Raw genomic sequence first — 27,768 nt, 5'->3', positions numbered from 1 at the left:
GCTGTAATGCTTTACCTTTTTGAGGGGTGCACTGCAGGGTAGGGTAAACCCTGGACAGGTCGTCAGTCTATCAGAGGGCTGACATATAGAAACAATACAAACAACCATTCACGCTCATATTCACACCTACAAGTTAATTAGAGTAACCGCTTCACGGAACCTGCATGTCTGTGGACTGTGGGAGGAAGCCAGAGGAAATGGCCGAGCTCAGTTACTGCTTGCTGTGAGGAACCACTCCTAACCACTGTACCACCAAGTCGCTCAGTGCAATTGAGACTTAATTTTCGACAGTTGTAAAAAAACAAATTGTGCCTTTAAGAAAGAGCGTCATACCTCCCCGATGCACCCGCGTCTATGACGTTTCCTCACTCCCGGCATGCACACTGGAAGTCCAATTATCGTTAATGGCGGGTATTTGCGCAAAACATGCTTATTTTAAGCTGTCGCTTGCCAACCTTATGTGATAATTTAAAACTGGAGATTTCAAACTAATTGTCGTTGTGCGTTTGAAAGCATCTTCGAGGACAAACAAAGCGAAGGACCTGAATAAGAGGACCAGAGGACATTGTAACTGTTGTCATGTGGCTGCTCTCCGTCAACTACTGACACAGGAAGACAACGTGCTTGAGTCGAGAAATAGCTTCAGTAAAGATGTTAGCTCACCTAAACGCCCCTCCCAGAGCTGCAACTTCAAAACTAATGCACAAGTAGCTAACTTAATGGGACGGAGGAAGTTTAGCTAGCACAGCAACTCAGCGTTCATTCATTTGGCCGTTAGTTTCGCTGCCATTAAATCTCTGCAATTTCATGAAGCGAATATGATTTCGTTTAAATTATCAGTGTTGCTATTATTGATAACTATTACTCAGGTTTACACTAGCTCGAAACTAAATATCCCTAAAGTGTTGCTACCACTTGCCAGAAGTACAAGAATCAACTTCACATTGGAAACTACTGAAGGCTGCTATAGATGGTGAGTGGAAAACACATGAAGCCCGAGGTCCGCTCATAAAACTGCATGCTGTGTGTAGGAGTGTCATATTGCATGGGGCTTGTCAGGCCACATGTCTTCACGGCACTGTACTGTCTGCAAGTCAGCTCATGGTCAATGTGCGGAGCAAACAAAACCGCTAGGTTACACATTGATAATATTTGCTGTTAGAAGGCATTATACTGCATTTCCACCAAAGTAAAATAAACCCCTTTCTCAATGTTTATAGCTGTAAAGAAACGTATTATCTGTTCTTTAGCTGTGATAAAACCTTGGATGATCTGCGTACATAGGGATTTCTTTGTTTTAATGGTAAAATTGTTTCTACATAAGAGTACTGAAAGGTCATGCTTAATATCCCTCCTTTCTCAGCAGGAATAGATTCCTTACTCACCTGTTAATTTGCTTAAAGATAATCCATCCATAGAACTGCTTGACTCATATAGCTTCTTTTTCCACAATGCTTTATTTGATTTTTGCTTCATATGTATGTGCCTCTGTCCTTTCTGTTGAGTTTAACAGTTATTTATTTGTTACTCCAATCTATTTTTTATTTTTGTATGTTTATATTGTGTATTTAAAGTTTGCAGTAAAGTTGCAGCTCAACCCCAAATATGAAAATGTTATTTCACCTGAAATCTTTCAATGATGAAAATGAGGGCAAACTGCTTTGTTTTTGAGTCAAATGGAGAACTTTATGGCTTCCCCACTGTACATTACTGTATGTTCATGATATGTTTATTCTGGTCATGTTCTTCCAGGTCTTCCACTAGACCAGAGGTAGCAAGCATCCAGACTGTAGATGAAGTGAGCGGCAAAGGCTGCTCCAGGAAAGCTGTTCTCCAGGCCCTCTCCACCCAGCCCTCCAGGCTGACCAGCATCATTCTGGCCGAAGATGTTGGTAAGTACAGTGATGCTATATGAATCAACAGTTAATAAACACAAGTAGCTTATTCAACAACTGTTCCTATTTGTGAATTAGGAAATGAAACCTGAAATATTGTGGACTAGTTTTTTAAATGGTGAAAAAAGCAAAACAAAGAAAGTTAATTGACCTTGAAACAGTTTTGTTCTTGGAAATTATTTTTATGTTTTTGTTTTTCTGTTGCTGAGGATCAACTTCAACTGAACATAATAGGGTTGTGTTCAGCAGCAGATAAGGTCCAAAAAGTATAGGAGAATATTTATACAACTAACTTTGTTAGGTTATGATGCAAAATGATTTATGAATTTCTTAATTCCATTGAGCCCCCTGGTCACATACATGCATACATTATATAATTAGATAAGGGAACTTGCTTAAGTTGTTCAGCGGCTGTTGGCAGGTTTAAAATGCTGCTGCTGGCTTGGTTTTCACTTCAGCCTTTGTGCGCATGTTTGATATCATAATTTTACAGGATGACGGTGTGATTTATTTTTTCCAACTGCAAGTTCATCTTACAGTTGCCAGTGCCTCCACTGGCACATTTTATATGTAATGTCAGATTCACTGAACTTTTTTAAGGTCACATTTTTAATGTTCTATAATATGGAAAAATCTGAATATATTTAATAGTAAACTATATAATACTATAATACTGTTGTTCTGCCATAGCATTCTCGGCAGTAATACATAGGCCTGGCTCGTTAAGTGTATTTTTTTTTTATTCCTCAGCTTTCTGATTTTACATTAAAAGAAAACATAAATAACGTGCTCTAAAAGTCAGTAGTAGTTGCAGCCACACAACAAAATATAAGTATATATGGTGTACAGTAGTATCCTGTGTGAAATGTCAGTTTTATATGTCATCAAAATCGCCTGGAAAATATTCTCCTGAAAGAATGGAAACCCTCAAATGTGCACTTTTAGCTATTCACATGGTCTTGATTCAAAATGCAGGTGACATAGACATATGTTCAGAATGTAAAGATATGCTCCGTTCCCGTCAGAGTAGCTAATAAAATGGCCAGGACCATGCAAATTGTCATTCTCTTGCACAGATGTGTTGCTCTATGGTCCATGTCATCTGCTGCCTGTGACACTGGTGGCCTGTCATGGTTGACTGAGCATTTGCTTTGTAATCAGGAAAATAAGACACATTGGCCCTTCCACCTACATCTCAAATGTCTCTTTCAAATAGAAAAAAATGGTTCTGTTCACACCTCAGTCACTGATTTAGAATGAGGCATAACTTGCTCCAGCTGTTTTAGGTTTACCAAACCATAATCTGATATAATCTGTAACAACACCCCACTTAGCAGACAAGGAAAGCCACAACATTTGACTCAGTTGATAACAGTACACTCTGCCAGGCGCAGAGGAAACTTTAGAGCTTTCAGTCTCCATTGCCCTTTCCATGCACTCATGATAAAGTGCTTCAGGAGATAGATTTCTATGCTTTGTGCCTCAGCAAGGATGACTGCCCTGTCTTTTTATAGTTTCTGTTATTACAATATCAGACTTTGTTTTGTGAGCTTTTACATATTTGGTGAAATGCAGTATTGTAGTCCAGTATTTATTGTTTATATGATGTTTTGTCCTCTCTTCCATTTGCAGTTACGGGACAGGTACTGCGCTGTGATGCTATTGTCGACATCATTAGTGAGATCCAGATAGTGTCGACTACCAGAGAGCTACATCTTGAGGACTCACCACTGGCACTCAAAATTCATGCGCTGGACTCTGAAGGTGTCATATACTCTCTTATCACAGGATAAAATGATTCTTCTTATAGTCTGCTGGTGTTAAACATTCCCTTAAGACTTTTAGGAGTAATTTACATCAGCAATTTCAATATTACTCCATTCTCCTATGGCAAGGAGTCCACATTTTATTGTTTATTTGCTGCTTTAAAGACTTCTCAGTGTAATGACTGAGCTGGCTCTAGGCAGCATTTTCTTCCCCCTCAGGCTGCAACTGTGAGGTGGCTGTGTTTGTTCTGTTCGACTGGTTCCATTTAGGGCAGACACACTTAGTTTAATGAGCTGTAGCTACACCCTGATTCTTTCTGATGAAGGCTCCAGGGCCGGGTGCTTTGTTTTTGTTTGCTTTGGCCTAAAAGTGCATTTTAGATTCCTTAGATGGAGTAGATTGCAAAAGGACAGCATGCATCCTGTAATGAAATGCCTATTGGTTTTGTTTTAGCTAATTCGATTGCCAGGAGCTTTCAGAAATTGTTCTCACCATCCATTATACACTCAAGCATACCATAGTGACCTCAGCCTCGTAGCAAGTTGAAAGGTGTATGCAAATATGCTCTGTTCCTCATTATGTCTCACATAATCATTTTTATTCTTATATTTAAGGTTCCTTGCTTAAGGTAAAAGCAATTCTCATTCTGGTCTTTTTATATTGCAGGAAACACCTTCAGCACCCTTGCAGGTCTAGTGTTTGATTGGACCTTAATGAAAGACGTAGATGTGAATGGATTCTCTGACTCTTACAATTCATTACGGTAAGATTCCCTGTGTTACTACAGCATTCAAACTCTACTGCACAGTCCGGTTTATTAGAAAATCTTACAGCAAATCAAAGGTTAACTATAAATTTGTCAACTGACACTGATATGCTAACCTAACCATAACACTTGTTTTACCAAAGTAGTGTGCTGACTGTATTTAACTTCTTCTTTCCTCTTCCTCTGAAAATGAATCATTCTTAAGGGCAGATGCAAGTGGCCATACCGAGTTGAGTTTCTAACGTATTTTCTAATCTGTCTCTTTTCTCTCCTCAAGGGTACTTAAATTCTCTGAGTCCACATACACGCCCCCTGGGTACATATCTGAAATGGAGCGTGTTGGGAAACAGGGCGATATTATTTTGGTGTCAGGACTGAAAACGGGGCATGCTAAGCTGAAGGCCAAAATACAAGAGTCATTATATAAGGTAAGCTGTAAGGTTGTACAAAACGTGTTTCTTGGCTGTTCACACAACCCCAAAATTAAACTATTACAAGGGTTGTCTGGTCAATTTATAATAGAAAAAAAAGAAATCAGAAGATCAGAATAAGTTCTGGTTAACTGTGCCCTCATTGTGATCACTCATCTGCTCAGATTCAGACTAAAAATAGCTAAAGACTGCATAATAGTAATGACTCCTTCCTGCCATAGCAGCAGTGGCAGTTGAGTTGTATTTCTTTCTTTTTTTTTTCAAGGAATTTGTAGCTCACATTTCTTTTCATCAGGCAAACCTTATATCTTTGTAATCATCCAGACAAGCTAGTATCAAACTAAGAAGAAAGAAAAGTTATTTTAAGTAATTATATAAAATACTCCGAAAATAACCAACGGCCATATGCAGTTTAAATTTGTTGGTTTGATTTATATCATTTATTTCAAAATACTCCAACCAGTTTATTCTGGTTTGTTAAGGTTGGTAGCTGAAGCTGTGTTGTTCTGTAACTATGGTATCCATACCACAGGATGTGGGTGCTGCGGAGGTGAGACTGCTGATTTTAGAGAACATCCTGCTGAGTCCTGCACATGATGTCTACTTGTTGGCAGGAACTTCCATCAAATACAAAGTCCTGAAGATAAGACAGGGCACGATCACAGGTCTGACTCTGCAGATCATTTCACATTTACTTTAGCTATTGTACTATTTATGAAGCGGTATTTAGCAAGCTCACGGCCTAAGAATCAGTTGACTACATCGAAGTATGAAGCAAAAATGTTGGTTGAGTCACTGATGCCACTCACTTTGACAAGCGGAGTGGAGCAGCTGCTCTGTTTCAGTTTCAAAGCTCTGTGTAGTGCAGAAATGCCACCTCTTAAGTTAATTTGTGTTTGTGTTGTGTTTGTCCAGAGCTGTCTATGCCTTGTGATCAGTATGAGCTGCACCTTCAGAACAGTGTGGTTGGCCCTAATGCAAACCCAGATGTTGCTGTGGCCAGTCTGGATCAAAGCATCTCAACAGTTACAGGAGTTCAGCTTGGACATATCAACGTGGTGCTGGATCATAAGAGTATCCTTCTGATAAATCACACTTGTTATTATAATGGCAGTGTAATGCAGTTTGCTGTGATATCTTAAGATGATAATATATATCTGCTAATTTGTGTTTATTAACTGCAGTGATTTAACACTAACTCTGTGAGCAGAGACTCTGACTAAAATACTAGTTGTATTGTGAATTTGGTTAAAAAAAAAAAAAAATTGGTCTTTATCCATGAATGTGCCTGATTTAATTTTCCTTAGTAGCTTCCCTTTAGGCCTTCGAATGCAAGGAGTGTCTCGCCTACCCAACAGCACTCTGTATGTGGTTGAACCAGGCTACCTAGGTGTGTTTCTTGCTCTACCATTGAAAACTTAATGAGAAGTATTTCATAGTGTCAGTAGATAAGAGTTGGCTAACTTCTCTCTCTTTTAATTTGTTTAGGTTTTAAAATTCATCCAGGAGACAGCTGGGTTCTCGAAACAGGCAGAGTATATGATGTCTTCATCGAAGTATTTGATAAATCCGGCAACAAAATTTACCTCTCTGATGTAAGTGCACTTCAGTGAAATCACTAAGTTAAAGGTGGAGTAAGGGATGCTAGAGAAAGCTGTTGGTATTTGAACTCAAGAGGAAAACAAATACACCCCTCACGTTAGTGCTCCTTCAGAGGCTCTGCCCCCCAAATTCATGGATGCACATTGAGTTGGTGGACTGTCAAAACATCCATAAAGTTTTTACCAGCCCCGTTAGTCTCTGTACTTGCCCTCAGTGTGTGCATGTCATTCGCGGTGCGGGCCAGTCCCAGCAGACAAGTCCAGGGCTGAATTTTTTTCCTGGTCCTAGACTGTGCAGCTCCTCGCCCTTGCTTGATCATACCGCTTATTTTTCAATTTTTGTTCTTCTGTTCCTCAGCTATCTCTCCTTGACAAAGCAATTATGTTGTGGAGAACACGCCACTGTCACACAGTGGCCAGTAGATGTTCCTGCATCACCAAAAAAGTACATTCGACTAGAATCACTTACTCCATCTTTAATTTACAAAAAAGAAGTTAATTGTGTATCTGTGTGAATATCTATGTCTATCGCTAGAGAATTTCACTGGATACACCCTGTGACCAACAGTGGGTTGTTCTAGCTATCAATAAAATCAAATTTCACATTTCATAAGAACAGGAAACAGCCTCTGCTGAAGTTATAGAAGCTGTCTAATTTGTTTTCCTTGCTTGGTTTTCTCACAAACACTTTTTTCATTTGCTCTGCTTATTTGTTCAGTGTTATTAGCGGCATTGCGTAGACAATGGGTCTCATTCCAGTAATTTGAATAGGATTTTCCTGCACTGCCCTAAGAGTTTTATTAACCAACATTTCAAACCACTGATTTGTCACCAGTTTGAAAATATGAAATCAAAATCTTGATGCATAAAAAAGAAATCTACTGGCTGTGAAAGTTTTAAACTCCGTATGTGGGTTAATTTGATTTTGCAGAATGTTCGTATCAGCACTGATTTTCCGGCGGAGTACTTTGAACTCCTGGAGTCTTCTCTGAATGGATCATATCATCGTGTCAAAACGCTCCAAGAAGGCCTAACTCTCATTGATGCTACCCTAAAGGCTGTTGTGGATGAAGTGAGTTTAATTGGAACTTTAATCCATCAGTCTGTATTTCATTTGGAGCATAATTATTGTATTAACCTTCTGCCCATTTCTTCCACTTCAGTAGAGAGAGCTTGATCATTTCCTGTGGCCTCTGTTCTGTTTCAGAGTGGAAGGGTCCATGCACTCGCCAACCCAGTCCACAATGAACAGGATGTGGAAATCTACAACCCCATAGTTCTTAGTCCTAGTATTCTCACATTTCCATGGCAGCCCAAAGTTGGAGCTTATCAGTACACAATAAAGGTAATTATTCCTTTTCAGCACATGTGAGAAACTCTGTGCTTGAATGGCTTTTAATCTTTCATATGACAGAAGTGTTGAGCATGAGTCCTTCTGTATGAGACAGTGTTTTTAGCAACTAGTCTTCTTTTTATGAGTCTAAATTAAGCTTTTTGTCATTTTACCACTCAAAAATCAAAAATGAAAGACAACTCTTCTCTGGTGTTTGTGACAGGCGATGGGAGGGAGTGGAAATTTTAGCTGGTCTTCCTCCAATACAGCTGTTGCCACAGTGACAGTGAAAGGAGTGATGACAACTGTCAGTGACATTGGTGTCAGTGTAGTTTATGCTCACGATCTACGCAACCCACTACACTTTGGCCAAATGAAGGTAAGTTGACATGGAAGACACCAACACACCTGTTAAATATTAATATGGAAGTAGTTTTAAGATAATAATTTACAAAACAAAGGCATACTAGTAGATTAAGACTTTAGTTTATTGTATAGGCTAAAACACAATATACTACTAGTATATATGTTAACAGAGTGATGGGGTCCCACTTGAATACATAGATTTGGTTATTTTGCACAAGATATTTCTGTCTCTGCTGTTTAACAGACAGAACGGTTGTAATAACAGTTGTGAGGTTGCCAGGCCGCTATCAATCAAATCTGATAAAACTACACCCACACAATTCCAAAGAAGCAGAATGGCTGAGTTTAAGCTCAGTATTTAGTGGTATAGAGAATTACTTTAGATTTGAAACAAAATGTTCATGCATTTTCATTAAGTCTGGTGTGCCTGTCACCAAACATTGGTGGGGAAGATTACTTGGGACCCTTGAGAGGTGCTCATCATTTTTGTTCCCAAAGTAGCCACTACTTATATATCAAAACTAGATTACATTATTATAGCTCAAATCTTCCCATTTTACTGTCATTCCCAGTCCTGAATCTTACACTCCTTAAAGCTGTTATGAACCTCTTTTCCCTCAGGTGTATGTTGTTGAGCCCGTGGCCATGGACTTTGCTCCTTGCCCAGTAGAGGCTAAGGTGGGTCTGGTTCTGGATCTGCCTCTCAGGATTTTCGGCCTGCTGGAGGAAGCGGAGAAAGAGCGGGTTATGTTGAGCGACTGCTCCCACTTTGACCTGCAGGTTGAGGAGGAGAGCCACGGTGTATTCCAACTGCTAGACGGTGAGCCTGGGTGATCTGACCAGGTCAGATGTAATGCAACAAATTTTCAAGGAAATAATAACACAATGTTCTCGTATGTAGCAGCTGGTCAGCTATCATCACATACTGTGTTTGTTTAGTGACAGTTGGTCGGTCAGAGTTATCACTGATAACGACTCCTGGCCATCGTTGGTTGAACCTGAGACTGGCATGAAAATATTGTGTGTCTATGGTTTATTTAGCAATGCTGGAGTGATGCTGTTTTATATGAGGAGGCCAGTAATGATGCTCATTATAATGTGTGTAGTCTTATTGTGTATTCAGTCCTGTGTGGGAGGGGCACATCTTGTGTTCAGTGTTGATTGTTGCTGTAGTAACTGTAATAAAAACCTAATTTATTACAGTCATTACTCAAAGATGTGCACTCTCTAAAGCAGTTTCACATTAAGGAGGAAGAATTAAAGAAATAGTAGTGTGTGAGTTCTGCTTGACAAACAGTTTGGGCACAATCCTCTAACACTGAAGCATTTTTAATTATTTATGGCTTTGGATTTGGATGGATTGTCTTTACAAAGTGTATCTCTTTGAAAGTTCCTCTGTTAGCAAGATCCACAGTTTTTCATTTTGGAATCTTGTATTATTAATCATTAGAGTGAGCTGGGACAAATAGTAAGACCTCTCTGTACTCCAATGTGGTTTGAGACGGGAAGAGACATTAGTATGTCTCTGTGGTTATTTGTACATTGTCATTTCACTTTCTCTCTTACTCTTTGGCTTCCTCTATTCCTCCTCCTGATGCAGGGAGGTTGGCTCCAGGCCAGGACCACTGCAGTGGGGTGAGAGCCAAGGCCCTCGCGCCCGGTTATACCACGCTTATTGTCAGCTACACCCACGGCAACGTTCACCTCAGTGCCAAGATCACCATTGCTGCCTATCTTCCTCTTCGTGTGAGTCCAAAGGTCTCGTCCTTCCAGAATCTTGTTGATTAGCATGAACTTTGAGGCTTATCATTTTTGACCTCTTTTGCACATAATGGATACTTTCTCAGGGCCTCAAAAATTAAAGTCCAACTGCTCATTTCCTTTTGTGGATTTAATAATCTACCTAATCTCTATCTATTTTTAATGCTATGGGGCAACTGCAAGGTGTAATAATGTTGAACTTTACATGAAGTCTTTGTTGTCATTTCTTTTATTCTTTCATCTCATTTCAAAGCACCAGTTAGCTTTTGTCTTCTAAGGAAGCAAACTCACTCATGCACACACATGCACACAATCTCACAATTCACCCACACAGTTTCTCCTTAGAGTCAAAGCAGAAATGCGATGATCAGCGAGTGTTGAAATTTTCTCCTCCTGGGTTTCCTCTGCGCTCTATGCATTTTAATAATGCATTATACACTTGCTCCACTGATTTGTTTTCTATGCCTGGGTGATGGTATTGCACATGACTGAAATTGACTTCAACTGTTGTGGATCTGAATTTGACAGAATGATATGTATGATGTTGAGGTGACCCAATCTATCATGAAACATTTAGTCTTTCCTGATCCACAGATAAAAGTAGCTGTGGTTTTCCTACATATTACATTCAGATTATCACAGAGAAACAAGCTGTTTGATGCCACTTTTTAGGCTTTGTGTTTTTTTTGTTTTTTTTTTATCATGGGATTGAGAAGTATTCTTCAAAATGTTAGACATTTTTGTGATGTTTCTTCACATGTTGTGCCCTGGCAGCTAAAGGTTGACCCAGTTTTGTTTCTTTGCTGTGTAATACCGGTATTTCAGCATATTTCCCCAGTTAAGTTCCTCTTTACACTAGAATAACCAAGCATATATAAATTAATATGTGCTTTCATTTTTTTAAGTGAAATATCTGTTTTGCTTTTGCATATTTACTGTTATTACATTTTGGTTTTTAAAAGCATTTATTCCTGAAATGTCCTGTTATAACATATATAAAAATGCTGTTACTTGACAGGCTATTGATCCTGTCTCTGTGGCTGTGGTGACTCTGGGATCATCTAAAGACATGTTGTTTGAGGGCGGGCCACGGCCATGGGTTTTAGAGCCCTCAAGGTTCTTCTGCAACTTGAGCGCTGAGGATGAGGCCAGTGTGACACTAACTCTGACTAGTCCCTCATCTCACAACTATAACCAGCACTGGGTCAGAGCAACCTGCAGGGCCCTGGGAGAGCAGGTGAGATCTACTGAAATCATATTGTTTCTATTTACCATTCATGCACCAAATAAAGAATTGTATGTTTAGATTTCGTAACCTTTTTTTTTTTTTCTTGTACTTTGAGAATGAATACAATAACTCAAAATTCTAGCCTTATAATCTACCTATAGTTATTCAAATACCCACTGTGTACGGGATTGTCCTTGCTGTATTAGTGTAATGCTTTTGCCATCAGCTTTCAACTGAGTTGTCATTATGTTATTCAGGTGCTGGAGGTGATGGTGGGGAACAAGGCCAGTGTAACCAATCCTTTTCCTGTTGTGGAGCCTGCAGTGGTCAAGTTTGTATGTGCTCCTCCGTCTCGCCTCACCTTAGTCCCAGTATATACGAGCCCACAACTGGACCTGACCTGCCCACTGCTGCAGCAGAACAAACAAGTGGTGTGTATGTGATGTAACAAGTCAACAAGCTGTGTTTAGCTGTGTTTGTTGTTTTGGGAGAAAAGCAACACCTACACCCTACAAGGGAAAATATAAACAGATTATGGTTATTAAAAAGTAGATTTATCTAAATGATATTAATGATTAATGATATTTTTCCATAATAGAAGTAAAACGTTTTCAAAATGAATCCATCCTATAAACAATCTGTTTCTCTAGGTACCTGTTTCAAATTACCGCAACCCCATTTTGGACTTGGCTGCTTTTGATCAACAAGGAAGAAAGTTTGACAACTTCAGCTCTCTGAGCATGTTGTGGGAATCGACGAAGGTGTCACTGGCCAGTATTGAACCCACTATGGCTATGGAGCTGCAACTGTTCGAGGACGGCAACAAACAGATGAAACTTCACGGTAAAACATACCCAATTGGCTTAAACCTATTCGGATTGCATTTTGTTTTGCTTTAAAGAGAGAGTGGGTTGTCGGCTTAACGTCACTCTTTTGTTCAGAAAGTAATGGGTAAACAGGCTTTAATTCTGAGACAGTGGTGGCAGATGGGGAATTATATTATTATTATTATTATTATTATTATTATTATTATTATTATTATGATTATATTATCATTATCATTCACCTATCATTGGGAATACATTTTTATTTCTATAGATAAGTGATGACAAAAAGTTTGGATTGGTGTTGATGTAATCATTGATTGTTTGTTTTTGTTTCTGTGGCAGGACGTCAGACAGTTCTTGTGCACCATCAGACAGGCATTGCTGCCATTACAGTGACTGCTCTCAGTTACCAGGTTTCACATCTAGCAGCAGCCAAGGTTCCCAGTCCAGTAAGTGAAAACCAATAGCTCAACCATGAAGGGATGTCAAAAGGTTTTTCACTTCCTCTTAAAAAGCAGAAGCAGCTGAATAAAACATTTTTCAAAATATCAGTGTTGTTCTTGCAATAAGGGCTCCCTTACAAAGAGATGGTGGGCTCATGAGATTACATGATTAAATAAAAATTAAATATGCCCTCACTCCCTGTCAAATATTTGTCAGGTCAGATTATTTTTGACCAGACAAAGATCCAACATTGGAAGATTTCCACTAGACTTTTAACTTGTAATTACATGTATTGCATTTCTGTTGTTCTTTTGATCTGTCCCAGCTTCAAATTCCCTCCCATTCTTATTCATACTCTGTTTGCCCTTCATAGTTGAGCATTACCAGCACACTGTATTGTCTGTTTGTATAATATTTACATACGTAACCATAGCAATAATCCTGTTTCAACTCTTCTTCCACTTTTGGACAGTATGACCCCTTGACCCCTGTCTCAGCTACTCTGGAGCTCCTGTTGGTTGAAGATGTGAAAATCTCTCCTGACACAGTGACCATATACAACCACCCAGATGTGCGGGTAAGAGACAGATTTATCAGTGTTGGGGCCTCACACACATGTCATGCGTTGTGAGCACTGACTCTTGGCTTCCCATGGCTTGTTTTACTAAATAATATTATTGCCTTTGATAATTAATCATAAATGAAATTATTTAATCTTCTCTGCTGCAGATCAAACAGTGGAGATTAATTTCATCACATTGGCAACAACTGAATGAATTTAAATGTTAATAACTATTGCACTAGACAAAGTGGAAACTTTGCTCAGTGGGCCTCCCTCTCCTAATCCTATGTGATACAGGGGCAATGTTTGGCAGGTGTTGGGGTTAAATAACAGCTAGTGACCTGTGTAAGAGGATTTAAAAGAGTGTGGGCAGAGGTCTCCTTTGATATCAGGTGCAAGGCCACAAAAACACAGGCAATATGGAATTACTTTAGACACGTAATCATTTTCAGCACTCTCACAATGCATTGATGTATGTTGTGTCGTAGGTGAACCTGGCCCTGCGAGAGGGTTCAGGACACTATTTTGTCAATACCAGTGTGAAAGGGATAGCAGACGTGGTTTTCCAAGAGGCCCAAGGAACAACTCAGGTAAGAAAGAACATCTAGACTGTGATTTGTGAAGAATTAGTTCTGGAGAATAAACAGTTGTGATGCTGAGCAATATTGTGTATTGTGTAATATTGTGTATTGTGTTCCAAAAAACCTAATGATTGTTTATTTTGGCTGGTTAATGGATTCAAGTACACCAATGCTCAAAATTGCTTCAGTGAATGGAGAGAATTGGGTTTTTTTTTTTTTTATTAAAAAAATATCACTTTGATTCTCTGTGTGTGCCCAGGTCTCTCCCGTCCACCCAGGGCTGGTGAAGGTGATGGTTCATGACCTGTGTCTGGCGTTTCCAGCCCCTGCCGAAGCCACAGTACATGTTTCTGACATCCTGGAGGTTTATGTGAGAGTGGTTGACAAGGTCAGTTTTCATCCCTTATCTTGGAGGGTCCAGGCGTTGCTTGACTAGGCGATCCCCATTGTCAGTACCACACATTCTTGAAATGTCTCAATGATGTCTAAACACTAAATACGGTTGTTCTCTTTTCTCACTTTCCTTCCCAAGTTTCATGAAGGCTAGCCTGTCTGGAATTAGTGTCATTAGGTTTGAACTGTCTGTGAACCAAAATAATTATTTTTCTAATGATGGATGTCATTCATCTCGATTACAGGTGGAGATTGGCAAATCTGTGAGAGCTTATGTCAGAGTCTTGGATGATAACAAGAAGCCCTTCCCAGCCAGCTATTTCCAATTCATGAATCTAAAACTCAAGGCAGCTTCTGCAATAGTCTCTCTAAAGTAAGTAAGAGATTAAAAAAAGAAGCTAGATTTAAGAACTTGCAAGGATTCATGTAAGTGTCTTTTTTTTTTTTTGCAGACCAATAGCAGAGTCCACAGAAAATGACACAGCTGTTTTCCTGGTGAAAGGTGTTTCAATTGGTCAGACCACTCTGTCCGCTGTTGTTGTGGATAAAAATGGGAGAAAAATTTCATCCCCACCTCAGCAAATTGAGGTATAATTTTGTTTGAATTTTTGTAACGTCAGTTCAAAGTTTGACTGCGTAGGTGCACATATTGTAACTTTTTTTTTTTTTTTTTTTACTTCTAGGTATTTCCTCCATTCAAACTCATCCCAAGAAAAATGACTCTTTTAATTGGAGCAATGATGCAGGTATGTCTAATCCTGATGCCTGGGCTCTGTCTGGAAACAGCTGGCCTCAGTTCATCTTGCCAGACAAGTTCATCTGGGCGTCAGTTTATCTTCCAAAAGAGCACTGTGCCAGGACTTTTCTGGAAGATGTCGTTTGCCTAATTGCTCCTGGTTTAAACATCCAGCTTGCCTTTCGTTTGGTTCTACTCGTGCTCTGATTAGAAAACATTTACCATCTATCCAAGAAGAATCCTAATTGCTGAACATTAAAGTACACTGCACTGCATGTTATTTGTGTTGGATCTCCATTTTCCTAATCTTGAGTAGTTTAATACATAAAGCATACTAGCTTTCAGCGATTTATCAGACTCCTGCATTGATGAATGCAATTGACTAAACTGTCACTGTTTCTAATGTGAGAGTGATTCTCATTTTTTCCTGTTTCTCTCTTTTTGAAACCATCCCTCCCCTTCTCATTCCTCCTGTCATTTATAGATCACATCTGAGGGAGGCCCTCAGCCGCAGTCCAATATCCTTTTCTCTATTTCCGATGAGGAGATAGCTTCTGTTAACGGCATGGGCCACGTCAGGGGTATTGCCATTGGTAATGTTACTGTGACTGGACTGGTCCAAGCAGTTGATGCTGAAACTGGGAAGCTAGTTGTTGTTTCTCAGGTAAGTGTTTGTGTATCGGTGATGTGGACAAGTGTGTGGCTCACTTATATTTTACAGATGAGAAGCTTATTCTCTTGTTTTCTCAGGATCAAGTAGAAGTTGAGGTTGTGTTTTTGACAGCCATTCGAATCAGAGCACCTATTACAAGAATGAAGACAGGAGCACAGGTATGATTTATTTATTTTTTGTGGAAGAGTTACAGGAGAAAATAATTCAGTACTCTCTATGGGTAGTATTGTACTCGCTGATTGCCTTGATATTAAGCTTGTTTCCTTTTTTAGATGCCTGTATATGTGATGGGTCTGACTAATAGTCAAACACCCTTCTCCTTTGGCAATGCTTTACCTGGGCTAACCTTCCACTGGTCAACCACCAAGAGAGACATCGTGGATATCCAGTCAAGACACACAGAGGTACCCTGCACTCGGGGTTTTTGCTCTTGTATTCGACATCACATGCCGTTTCTGTCACTGAACCATTCCTATTTTTGGCCCCTGTTGTCCCTTCGATCCTTTTATCAGATTGACTTAAGATGTGCTGTCTCTGCATTACAGTATGATTAAAAACCAGCATCTGCCTTGTCTCTGGTTCCTTGTCAGCCTCTGCCTTGTCCCTGCTTCCTCATCACTCTTGCCTTTTTATTTGATTTGCTGCTGCTATTTTTGCCGTTCTCATAATGGTGCCTGTCTCCTTCAGGCGAACGTGGAGCTCCAGTCAGAGCACAACTTTGGCATGATGGTGACTGGAAGAACAAGAGGGCGGACAGGGCTGAAGGTGGTGTTGAGAGTTACTAGCCCTGAGACTGGACAGCTATTGGGGAACCTTCAGGAGCTCAAAGATGAGATCCAGATCCAGGTACAGCACTGAAACTCCCTGTAGATATGCCTGAAAAACACTGAAGTAAACACTGTATCTTTGTGTCCTGAGCACCAGTATTATAAACACTCTATATGCACATATTTTATAAAGACCAATTTTATGGACTTCTGTGCTTATAATGACCATGCTCCCCTGCTGCTTCTTCATACTAGTGAAATCTGGCATTTAAGGCAGCAGAGTGCTGAAGTTGCTGAGCTTTGGAATATCTGGAGTTGTTAACTTTATGAAGTGATAAGACTGCAGATTAGTTGGAGCTGAATGCATCCAGCCTCAAACTGCATTAAACTATGACATGTCACTAGTGCCTAAACATCAAAGAATGATTAAAGTCCTCTCGTAATTGGAGTTTCAACATTTCGCTTTGATCAAGGTCTATGACAAGCTGCACATGCTTAACCCTGAAGTAGAGGCGGGGGAGTTACTGATGGCTCCAAACTCAGCCCTCAAACTCCAAACTAACAGGTGAGTTAAGTGCCTGCACGGTGGTTTCTGTCTCTTCTAACAGCATGTGCACAGCATATGTGGATTCCTTTAGCAACTTTTGTTGCACAATGCAAAATGACGGGGACATGTACATCAGTCAGAGACACCTGATGTGATTGTGTTCTTCTTTGTCTAATAGGGATGGTGTGGGCGCACTCTCTTATCGGATGCTGGATTTTCCCGACCAGGTTGTTATCGCTCAAGTGGATGATAAGGGCTTTCTCTTCTCTGGCTCTCTCACTGGCATCTCCTCTCTGCTGATCACCTCACAAGAGACCTTTGGTGTCAATCAAACTCTCATCCTTGCTGTGAAGGTCAGTTTGAGAGCGGCTGCATGAAACGTGTTTTAGATTTTTTTTCTTTTTTTTTTTCCTTTTTAAAAGCAGTATCTGATGGATATTGACAGTGAAATCCATCTCAATCCATCTCAGGTAGGTCATTCGGTTTAACACTAAATTATGATAGAGCAGTTTGTCATTACAATATGCACTGCAGAGCTAAAAGAAAAAAAAACGGTGCTTCCCAAAGGGGAGCTGTTCAGAGAATGGTAGTTCAAGCAACTTCTTTAAATATAGAGAGCATTCTTGTGTACTGTACATCTAGCATTTTTTATTTTTGTATAGAAAAGGCATGGTTTTTATAAAAAATTGTTAATCTACAGAAAGCACTGTTTTATCCATCTGTTTGGCCCGAGCAAGAATACATTAGGAATATTCTGCTGTCCTAGATTTTTATGTAACATCTTTGTAAAATAGTAATATATCAGACAGTAACCATCTGTCAGCTGAGCTGTTTGGTTGTTATATCTGCTCCAGGCTTATTCTTAGTGGATTAGTATTGACCCTGGAAATGGCAGCTGACCTTGTCCCTGCAGTTACAGAGTGTGACCCTGACTGCTCCTTTCATTTCTCAGGTGGTGCCTGTGTCCTATGTGCGCTACAGTACCAGTCCAGTTCTCCACACACACACCAGAGAGAGTCTGAAAGCCTTCCCCTTGGGCATAGTCCTCACCTTCACTGTCCACTTTCATGCCAGCACTGGAGAGGTCCTGCACAGCTCCAACTCTCACCTAACGTTTTCCACAAACAGGTCAGCTACACAACCTATAGGTTCTTTAACACTTCTCATTATGTTTTACGAGTTGCATTCATTGATATAATTCATGCATTCATTCGCACATTCTGTGTGACACCATGAGTGAAGTATGATGTCTAGATAGACAAAGGTGGGAAGAGGATATGTTTTGCGTCTTGCATAGTACCCCAAGGTTGAAAAGCTGTTATCCTGCTGTTCTGGGCTATATATAGAGAGTGAGTACCGCGGCCTTTCTTTTGAGTGGTCCATTCGTGCAACCTCATTCAGTCTAGCGTGACCTAATGTCTCCCACTATTTCAGATTCTGCCAGACAAGTCGTGTCAACCCACAAACTACTCACCCTCTCCCAGCTGAACAGAAAATGTGTTTCAGTCGGAATCTAACACTGTTCTCGGCGTAAAAATGCCAAACATTGATTCTTGACACAATATCCATTTTTATAATTTAATTTGCATGTATTTCTCATGTTGTATTTTTATGATATTGATCCATGCAAGGTATACCAATAACACTGAAAAAAAAATATTTTCCATTCTTGTATACAGCCAGTGCTGTGATACATCAAACAACTTTTTGTTCAGACTGTGTGCATTATTATTTGCACAGTGTAGCCAGAGTACTTGAGGTCATGGCAGGATTTAGTGGCGGGCTCTACGTGGAGTTCACAACATTAATTTACTGGGCTGTTCCTCATTTCAGATGTAGTAGTTTCCACGTGAGTGAGTGAGCTAAATTAATGGGAGTGTCGGGCAGGGAGGAGCTGCACTCCCGATGAGGGACTCCCTCATCTGTCTGCACAATAAATTGATTCTATTACCTTGTTCTCCAGGAGCTGACAGACAATTTTAGGGCAAAAGTATCAAAATCAGAGCAGTAAAAGGCCAATAGTCTTGGGACTAAGAGGGTTGGACTGCAATTAGATCCTATGTCTCCAAGGAGGCAGTTGGATTTTACTGATATCTGTGGTGGGAGCACTTTGTTCAGAACCATTTGTAGGAGATGAAGGTGAAAACCATTTTTTCAGGGGGAAAAGATGAATACAGTTGGACATTGGACTGTTGCAGTGGGAAATAAAACATTAGAGTATATGAAGTGTTGTTTTTTAAAAATGTGTGGTTAATTTAAGCACATCTAGTATTGGCCCAATTCAGTTTACCAAGGTCTTCAGTAACAAAGATGGTGGCATTTATGATAACAAACGAGTTCATTAGAATGACAGGTAAGATGAGCGGGGTGAATAAGGAGCACAAGGGGACGAACAGACGGTCAAATGGGGATTAATGATGGGATGTGGGGTGTTGCAGTGAAGAGTGAGAAATTTGATTAAAGCAGGACGTGGTCTTTCCTCCTTAAACTTAGTTACAATAACTTCATATTGCAAATGTTTGACCTTTTGTTAATGAATAATTGTATTAATGAATAACCTGCTAATCCCAAAATGATCCAGAGCTACCAGGTGTTTTTGATGTGTTTATTCTTACCAAGCCATTTATTAGGAACACCTATACGCCTATATAATGCATGCATAAAATCAGGCAGATACAGGACCTTCAGTTAATGTTCCTCATCAAACATCAGAGTGGGGAAAACAATGTGAATAGTGTGAAAAACAAAAAAACATTCAGTAAGCAGCAGAGAGGTCAGAGGAGAATAAGAAGACTGGTTGGAGCTGATGGAAAGGCTACGGTAACTCAGGTCACCACTCTTTTCAACTGTGGCAAGCAGAAAAGCATCTCAGAATGCACAACATGTTGAACTTTGAGGCAGATGAGCTACAACATCAGGAGACCACGTTAGGTTCCACTCCAATCAGCCAAGAACAGAAATCTGAGGCTGCACTGGGAACAGGCTCACCAAAACTGGACAGTAGAAGGCTGGAAAAACGTAGCTTGGTCTGTTGAATCTGGACTTCAACTGAGGCAGCAGGTCAGGTAGGGTCAGAATTTGGTGTCAGCAGTATGAATCCATGGACCCAACCTTCCAGGCCAGTCCAGGCTGGCGGTTGTGGTGTAATGATGTGGAGAATGTTTTCTTGGCACTTTGGGCCCCTTGATACTAATCAATCACGATTTTAATGCCACAGTCTGAGCATTGTTGCTGGTCATCTTCATCCCTTTATAGCCACAATTTATCATCTTCTAATGGCATCTTCCAGCATGCTAACGCACCTTGTCACAAAGCAAAAGTCTCAAACTGGTTTCAGTTCAGTGTGCTTCAGTGGCCTCCTCAGTCACCAGATCTGAGGTCGGAGGTTGGCAGCGCGAGTGTGCAGCTCAAAAATCTGCAGAAATGATGTGATGCAGTCGTGTCAACATGGAGCAAAATCTCCACAAAGAACTGAGGCTGTTTTGAGAGCAAAGGGAGGAACTATCTAATATTAGTTTGGTGTTTCTGATAAAGTCTGTGATGAGTGCATGTTGTTTGTGGTTTAGTTTAATTAATTTAGGTTAAAAGAGCTTGTTTTGTTAGAATTTAGATTTTTTTTTTTTTTTTTTTTGAATCTTTGCTTGTATTTGACAGTCAGTGTAGAGGTAGACAGGCAACAAGTGGAGAGAGTTTTACAAAATGCACCAAACATAATTTATAATGTATCTTTTGTGAGAGTTTCATGGGTTATTATTAAGATTAACAAATAGTCTTAGAACACCAATTTCTCACTATACGTAATCCCTTTTTTATTTATTGCGTATACTCTCTTTCCAATTCACAAAATAAAAGGAATTGCTAAAAGAAATGATGAATAAAATAACAATCTGGTACATTGATATCAGAGGTTTAGAGTCAAGAGTTCTGTTTGGTGGTAGCACTTACAAATCAATTATGATCTGTTATATTAATGATAGAAAATATATCCATAACATAAAACCTGTACCTCTGTTCTGTCCTGCAGAGATGACCTGGTGCAGGTGGGGGCTGGTCCTGGTAACCACACTCTGACGGTGCGGACGGTCAATGTAGGCCTCACCCTTATTGCAGTGTGGGACAGTGAAAACATGGGAGTCGCAGACTACGTCCCAGTGCCTGTTGAGCATGCTATCTATCCACATGAGGCCCACAGACTGGTGGTGGGAGATGTAGTTTGCTTCGCTGCCCATTTAAATAGCCCAGACGGTGAGAGGTCCACATGTTATTTAAGCAAAATCAAGCAAAAAAATCTTGAATTTAATAAAATGTTGGCTTTTGATTTGGCTCTCTAATGATGACAGTCTAGTTATGTATTAGCTGCCTTTGTGTACCTCTACATCACCAACTTTCTTGCTCTCCTTTTTATTCAATTTCCTTTAAGAATAGAGTGACATTCATCTCAAGTCCATTGGAATACTTCATCAATACTATTTCATTTTACAAGCGGTTTTTAAAGCTGGACATTATCCTGCCTTCTCTGCAGGTGCTCATGGTACTTGGAGTTCCTCAGCTAATGGTGTTCTTCAGGTGGATCCTAAAAGTGGTGCAGCTGTAGCCAGAGACTCTGGGACAGTTACTGTGTACTACGAAATACCTGGTGTTTTGAAAACGTACAGAGAGGTATGTCATCTTTAGGTAGAAAATACAATCTTAATTATCTGACAGACTGTGATAAAGCATAATGTGTACCCTGGTATATATGTTTTTTTCTTTTAGTCATTGCTGTGATGAATGAGCTTCAAGAAGCAAGTTCTGAGTGCTGTAATTATGCAAGCAGCTCACGTCTCTTCTCTCTTTTATTTCTACTCTCAACATCTCTATTCTCCAGAGCTTTTAATCTTCTACTGCCAGTGCATCGCACTGTATCAATCCTTCAGCAATATATCATAGCGAGAGTGAGAGTACAACAGGTGTATATTGTATCCATCATGGCCTTTCAGTACCATTTTTATGCTTAATGTATACGTGACATTACCGCTGTGGAGAGTCTCATACATGATGGTGCGTGGAGTGGAGTGTCACCGTACTCTATCCAGTCATGTGCCTTTTCCTGCTTGTGAGCTTGATGATTGATGAGATATACTGCAGGGTATTTTATCTTAAACAGAAAGCTCATAAGCATTATAACAAGATGAACTGAAAGAAGATGTGTTTTTTTTCTTCTTTATCAGTGTGAGAGGAGACAGTGATAGAGGTAGCAGTAATGTTATATTGAAACACTCAACTGTGTTTTAATTAGTTTGTTTAACTGACAGCCTGACATGATTGATGTTAACAATTAGTTGTGGATGTAAATAATAACATGATTATTCCAAGCACACAACTGAATCTTCTTTGGATTTATTGGCTGCTCCCTGTCTCTCTCTGGTTCTGTAGGTAATAGTGGAAGCAGCTACAAGAACGGCAGCTATGGCACAAGCTGCACCAGTCAGGAACGGCAAGGAGACAAAGGTCCTACTCACAACCAGAGATAGAGGAACAAACCTCATAGGTATGGAACTGACTCAGTTATAGTTAAGCAGCAATTAAGGGATTAGTTCAACATTTTTTGGAAACACTGTTATTCACTTCCCATTGAGAATTGGATAATGAGATTAATACCTGTCATGTCTGTAGAGTAAATATGAAGCTGGAGCCAGCAGCCTGTTAGCTTCTCTTAGCCGACCACACCTCCAAAGATCACTAATTAACACATTATATCTTCTTTTATTTAATCTGTAAAAAAACAAAAAAACAAAGTGTGAAATCAATATTTTGCTGTCTTAAATATGGTTAATATATGCACAATTATTTCTTCACTGAGACTTGTAACTTCTGGAGTGTCTTTTGGCTTCCTAGCACCTACACAGAACTAGAAAATAGTCTGGCATGTAATCTGGAAATTGTCTTTTTTTTATACTGTGCTTTTTGCACTAATTTAACTAAGTACATATAAGGTATTGATTAACTTTTGTGGGAGGTGCTGTGGGAGGATTTTGTTACCTTAGGATAAAGCAGACTAGTTGTCCCCCCAGTTTCCAGTCTTTGTGCTAAGCTAAGCTATCCATCAGCTGGCTGTGGGAGTATATTTTACTCAGATATAAGGCGGTATCTTCTTATCTATCTAAACCAGCATATTTCCAAAAAATTTACTTTTGTTGTAACTATTCTTTCAAAACTCTATATAAACAAAAATCAGAGTGATTAATATTGACATCAATTTTTCTCTTTTTAATGACTGTGTGTGATGGAGCACAAAGGTTTTGTATGTCTTATTCCAATGTGCTTTACCCTGCAGGAACCTGCTCCTCCGCCCAGACTGAAGCTATTCCTCAACTGCAGCCAGAAACCTCGGTCAGCTGCCATCTCAGCTTCACCAGTGATGCTATTGACTTCCCTGCTACTGATGTCTTCAAAACACACATCAGCTTCGACCCCAGCATTGGTAAGCCTGAGATGACTTGAGACGAGAGATCACACCCGTGGTGATGAACCATGGTTGTGGCGTTGGTGCTCTCCTCTTTACCTTTTGACCATGGATTGTATTGAACCTAGTGGTTTAACATCAACTGAATGCTCCTTTTCTCTTTCCTCTCTTATCTGTTCATACTTTGACACTCGTACCATTTTCTACCTTTTTCAGAAGCATTTTGTTTTCCAAAATAAAATTATGTTTTAACCTAACGTAGACACAGTGTTTATGTGTATTCTCTGCACGAGGGGCAGGAAAATGCTGTTTACAAGGGCATAATCAATACCTGCATTGCCCATGGAATGAATTTAGCAGTGACTATAAAAGGTGTCCAGTTGACATATTGAACTGGGGAGGTTGAAAGCACTGGTCTAATTGTGTTTGGAGTTTGGGACTTCACCTCAGTTGTTTGCTTATCTCTGAGGGGATCCACTGTGTATGTACAAGGCTATAACCACTCAGCTGAGTCGCACTGAGGTCCTAATGGGAGCATGTGATTGTAAAATGCCCCTCCCTAACAAATGGGAGTGGGAATACTATGTGTGTGTGTGTGTATATATATTCCTTGTATGCATCTTGCACCTTTTTTGAGACACTGTGACATCCAGCGTCATTTCTTGACCCAAATGCACACATCAATAATTTATGTTGTACTACATTTCTGCCTCTTTCGATCCTCGCTCCAGGCCTCTACACATGTTCCATGACCTTGCAGCCAATGTCTGACCAACAGACCCGTGTGCTCAGCATGTCCATGACCAACCTGCTTGTGAAAGCAGGCCTGGAGGGCAGTACATTCTCTGGGGATCAGGTCAGTGCCAGGCTGCCCATAGAGCCAGGCCTCTACTCCGACAAGACTGAACTGCTGCTCTCAAACCTGCATCCATCAGCTGAGCTCACAATCTACGGCCCCACTACCGCCCTGACCAACATGGAGGTCAGACAACAACTTTGTTTCTCTTGTAAACTATGGCATTGTTAAATGTTTACAGTTTATGACCCTTGTAAACGAAAGGGGGGGGGAAGAAAAAAGTTAGCATTTAATTTTCTGTGTCTTTAGGTGGTGTCTACTTCTCCCAACATTGCTGTTCAAGAGAAGGAGGTACATCATGGCTTTCCCAGTTTCTCAAAGTATACCGTCGGTGCCATGGACCCTCAGGCAGCAGTTTCTGCTTCTATTTCTATAAGCAGCACTTCCTCCGGCCAGAGTCTCCTCATCCCAGTCACTTTGATTCATGTAGCTGATGTCAGTGCTGCAATGCAAGGTCAGATATCCTCTCAGTGCAAATGACAAGTCACTGTGCCTCAAGCCACAGTCATTTTGCATTAAGAGTTTTTTTTTTTTTTTTTTATGTCAGGAAAGTTAATAGGGCTGTCACCATTTCAAAAATCAAGTTTGAACAAATTACAACTAATATGTAATTCGTTGTAATTAATTTGCAACCCATGCAGCCTACTCCAAAAATAAGTTGTAGATTTTTACAGTGTTCCATTCATTTGCTGTGCCTCCACCGCCTTACTGCATGATAAGCTAACATTACTGTAAGGCAGGTGCATTGTACGGTGTCAGCACAACAGCCTTACCTTTATCCACAGTTTTTCCACTCATTACTTACCAGATGGTTTATTGTAATGGTTATCATAGTCATAATTTTGCATTAGGAAAGATAATCATAGCCAAATTTACTGAGGACAGCAGGATATGCACTGGGCATCTGCTGAAGTACAAGTCACAGCCTGTTGAGTTTACACTGAGATTTTTCAATTGGAAAGAATGACTGCAGATTAAATATTTAAATGTTGTGTAGTTTTGTTCAATCATCTGTATTCGTCATCTGTAGGAAATAAGCAAACTGACAAGGCAGGTTTTCAATAACCATCCTTCCATTCAGATTTCAGTACCATTGTAACAAGCATCATTATCCCTCTGTGCCATAGTTAATATTTGTTAGTGTGTTGTATGTTCTCAGTACTTTGGAGAGGTTTTGACAGCCTGTTATCTCCGCCGCTCTGTCTCAGCAGCTGCTGCTCCAGTTGTTAACATGGAGGGGGACCACTCCCTGCAGAGCTTCGCAAACAGCTACCAGATGATGTTCTTCACCCTGTTTGCCCTGCTGGCCGGTACAGCCATCATCATCATCGGTGGGTCACCTCATTTCTCTTGGAAATGCTATATACCAGGATTATTTTGTATGATAATGAGTAACATATATTCACTGGTAAATGTTTGGATTCCCAGTAATTGTTTTCAACCTCATAATTTCATTCCTTATTTGATAGACTTAGTTTTGTGTGGCATTTGTGAACAAAGCTGTTGGGGTTTTATTTTTGTCCATTATTTTTGTATTTTTTCTTTTAATGGTTTTCTCTCTAAATGTAATAAGGGTAGCTTAAACAAATGCTGTAATTTCTTTTCTATTAATTTGAAAATGTCTCCAACATTGCAAGTGCTGGCTCAGCTTGTCTATATAGGATAACTAAAGGAATCTGACAAGTTCATTAAAAAAATTAAGCACTATCACAACTTGGCAAAATCTGTTTGTGTCCCATCAGTGGTGGTAATGATTTGAAGCACTTAAAGTTGTGAGGATATTTTTAGACATAATGTATTTTTTATTCTCTGCAGTCCTCCACACAGTGTTCTCTCCAAGGGAGCAAACTTATCACCCTGCTTTCATCCAGAGGACGCCACCGCACATCACAGGTAGGACACTGTCACTGTGACACTTTCCTGCCACCGCTATTAAGCAAATAAAGACATACATGAAGCATACATCCAAGCAGATTAACTACTATATGTCAGTGCATTTTTTTTATATATTTGAGCTCTATAGTTCACTGACCTTTTAATGAATAAAGAGAAGTTTGTGTAATCCCTAAATCTGTGATGCTACTAGGCTGTAAAGCTCCACTGAGAATTAATTAGCAACGAAAAGAAGAGGTGTCTTGATAGAATCCAAGACAATTATATTGCAGACAGAATAGTTTTTTTTTTTTTTTTAATGCTTCCTCACCCATTGTAAATTAAAGGTCATTTGGATGTAAAACCAAGAAAAAAGCCTTGTATCCGTCCCCAAATCTCACAAATGAAGCTGCTGCAATGCCTGGGCTCTGTCTGCTACAGCATGTGTGGCAGACATTAATATGTGTTATCAATACAGATTAGGCTGTTTGATTGTGACTTTTGAACCAAGTTGTATTCCCTTTTTAAATTTGGCCACATTTGTCATAAGCTGATTTGCTCTACTTATCTTTTGTTTATACTTATTTTCTTTCCATAAAGTAAGCATTATTCTGCTGTAGATTCTTTATTTACTCAGTGCTGTATTTTTGTCTTTTTTTTTTTTCAGGTTTAGACTCTCCAGTGGGGAATTCCTTCAACCGCACAATACACAGAACCGACCCAAACGGCAGCCCCAGGTTGCGTCTCTATTCTCCAGACTACAGGTCAGACTGAAGCCCTCTGTCTGGTCTCTGTTCTCGTAAAGTAGAACACCACAGGCCCTTAACACATACTGAATGTGCCTCTGTCCCTCCAGATGAATGCTGTGGGATGTGACTGCAAAATCTCAGTTCCATTGTCTTCGTGTTGATACAGAAACTTCATTTTCAGAACAGCATAGCAATTAAGAGCTGCAAGACAATAACAGAGCTATTTTCTTTGTGTGTACATTTTTGCGTGTGGAAACAGGTTTATATATACAGTATATATGTCTTTTGTGGTTTGCCATGGAAATAGTTTTTATACAAGACCACTCTGTTATTAACAGATCTTTTGAAGAAGAGTGCTTGAAAACCAAAATCACTAGTTTTTGTTTAAAAAAAAAAATGTTGCTTTGTGTGTTTACCGTGTATTTGTGTGCTACTCATCATATTGGATGTGAAATTTAATAACTCAGGATGAACCAGTCTTGTATTTTTTTGAGCAGAAACTGTCTTTCATTATGTTGTAGCTTATACATTTTGTGAAAAAGTTGTCCACTGAACCCGTCCTCCTCAAAGGTGATGAACCCTTCAAATGTGCAAAATCCAAACGAGAAAAAGGTTGGTTTATTTCTGTTTTGGGCATTTCTGGGATAATTTAAATTCCCGATTATTTAACATTACATTGAGCCACAGCACATGCAGCTCCTGTCTAATTCATTAATGTGAAAGACTTAAGAAATGTGAACCATCATTCAGTTTTTATGCCTCTGTTGCTTCATTGCAAAATCAATCAAATGTGACCTGGTCTTGTTTCTGAAAATGTAACGATTCTCTGTTTGTTCTTACCTTCCCACATTTCCAGAAACATGTTACTGTAGCACTGTTGAGTTGCTGGGGACATAGGAGTGTGACTTAATTTTAAATAACATATTTTTGTATTCGAAGAAAAATGTTGACGAGGAATAGTATTTATGTTAGCTAGTGACAGTGAGTTTTACTGAGACGGGAATGTGCGTGATGATAAATGGATTCAGTGTTTTTGTGTTTAAGATTCTTAGTCATGCCTTACAATCATATCTGAACAGCTTTCTGCACTTAATACAGACACGAGTTTGTTCGCTTGTGTGAATATGCTCCTGCCTTTGCTAATTAAAGTTTTCACTTTTTACGTCCA

At 39.7% G+C, this 27,768-nt stretch overlaps 1 protein-coding gene across 5 annotated transcripts; it reads left to right on the top strand.

The window, feature by feature from the left end:
• Positions 1–398: 398 nt before the first annotated feature.
• Positions 399–27,768, top strand: nup210 (nucleoporin 210). Of its 5 annotated transcripts, XM_022739124.1 has the most exons (41): positions 399–973; positions 1,753–1,892; positions 3,528–3,659; positions 4,329–4,425; positions 4,706–4,856; positions 5,392–5,524; positions 5,775–5,933; positions 6,181–6,249; positions 6,348–6,454; positions 7,392–7,532; positions 7,668–7,805; positions 8,017–8,172; positions 8,781–8,979; positions 9,760–9,917; positions 10,939–11,157; positions 11,406–11,579; positions 11,799–11,991; positions 12,318–12,424; positions 12,892–12,996; positions 13,470–13,571; positions 13,822–13,950; positions 14,201–14,328; positions 14,408–14,543; positions 14,639–14,701; positions 15,176–15,355; positions 15,442–15,522; positions 15,637–15,768; positions 16,052–16,210; positions 16,605–16,696; positions 16,857–17,031; positions 17,631–17,806; positions 20,703–20,923; positions 21,201–21,337; positions 22,094–22,208; positions 22,995–23,141; positions 23,855–24,105; positions 24,229–24,433; positions 25,188–25,310; positions 25,795–25,872; positions 26,519–26,615; positions 26,708–27,768. In XM_022739124.1, the coding sequence occupies exons 1-41, from the start codon at positions 819–821 to the stop codon at positions 26,709–26,711; spliced, it is 5,664 nt and encodes a 1,887-aa protein (XP_022594845.1). In that variant the 5' UTR covers positions 399–818; the 3' UTR covers positions 26,712–27,768. The 5 variants fall into 5 exon arrangements, with proteins under 5 accessions (XP_022594845.1, XP_022594847.1, XP_022594846.1 ...); XM_022739126.1 differs by having other exon boundaries at positions 9,760–9,905; positions 25,191–25,310; positions 26,519–27,768; XM_022739125.1 differs by having other exon boundaries at positions 9,760–9,905; positions 26,519–27,768.

Source organism: Seriola dumerili, unplaced genomic scaffold (genome assembly GCF_002260705.1).
Source record: "Seriola dumerili isolate Sdu_G_001 unplaced genomic scaffold, Sdu_1.0 BDQW01000043.1, whole genome shotgun sequence".
NCBI classification, from domain to species: domain Eukaryota; kingdom Metazoa; phylum Chordata; class Actinopteri; order Carangiformes; family Carangidae; genus Seriola; species Seriola dumerili.
Note: the sequence above shows the minus strand (reverse complement) of the source record. Positions and strands in the feature narration are given on the sequence as shown.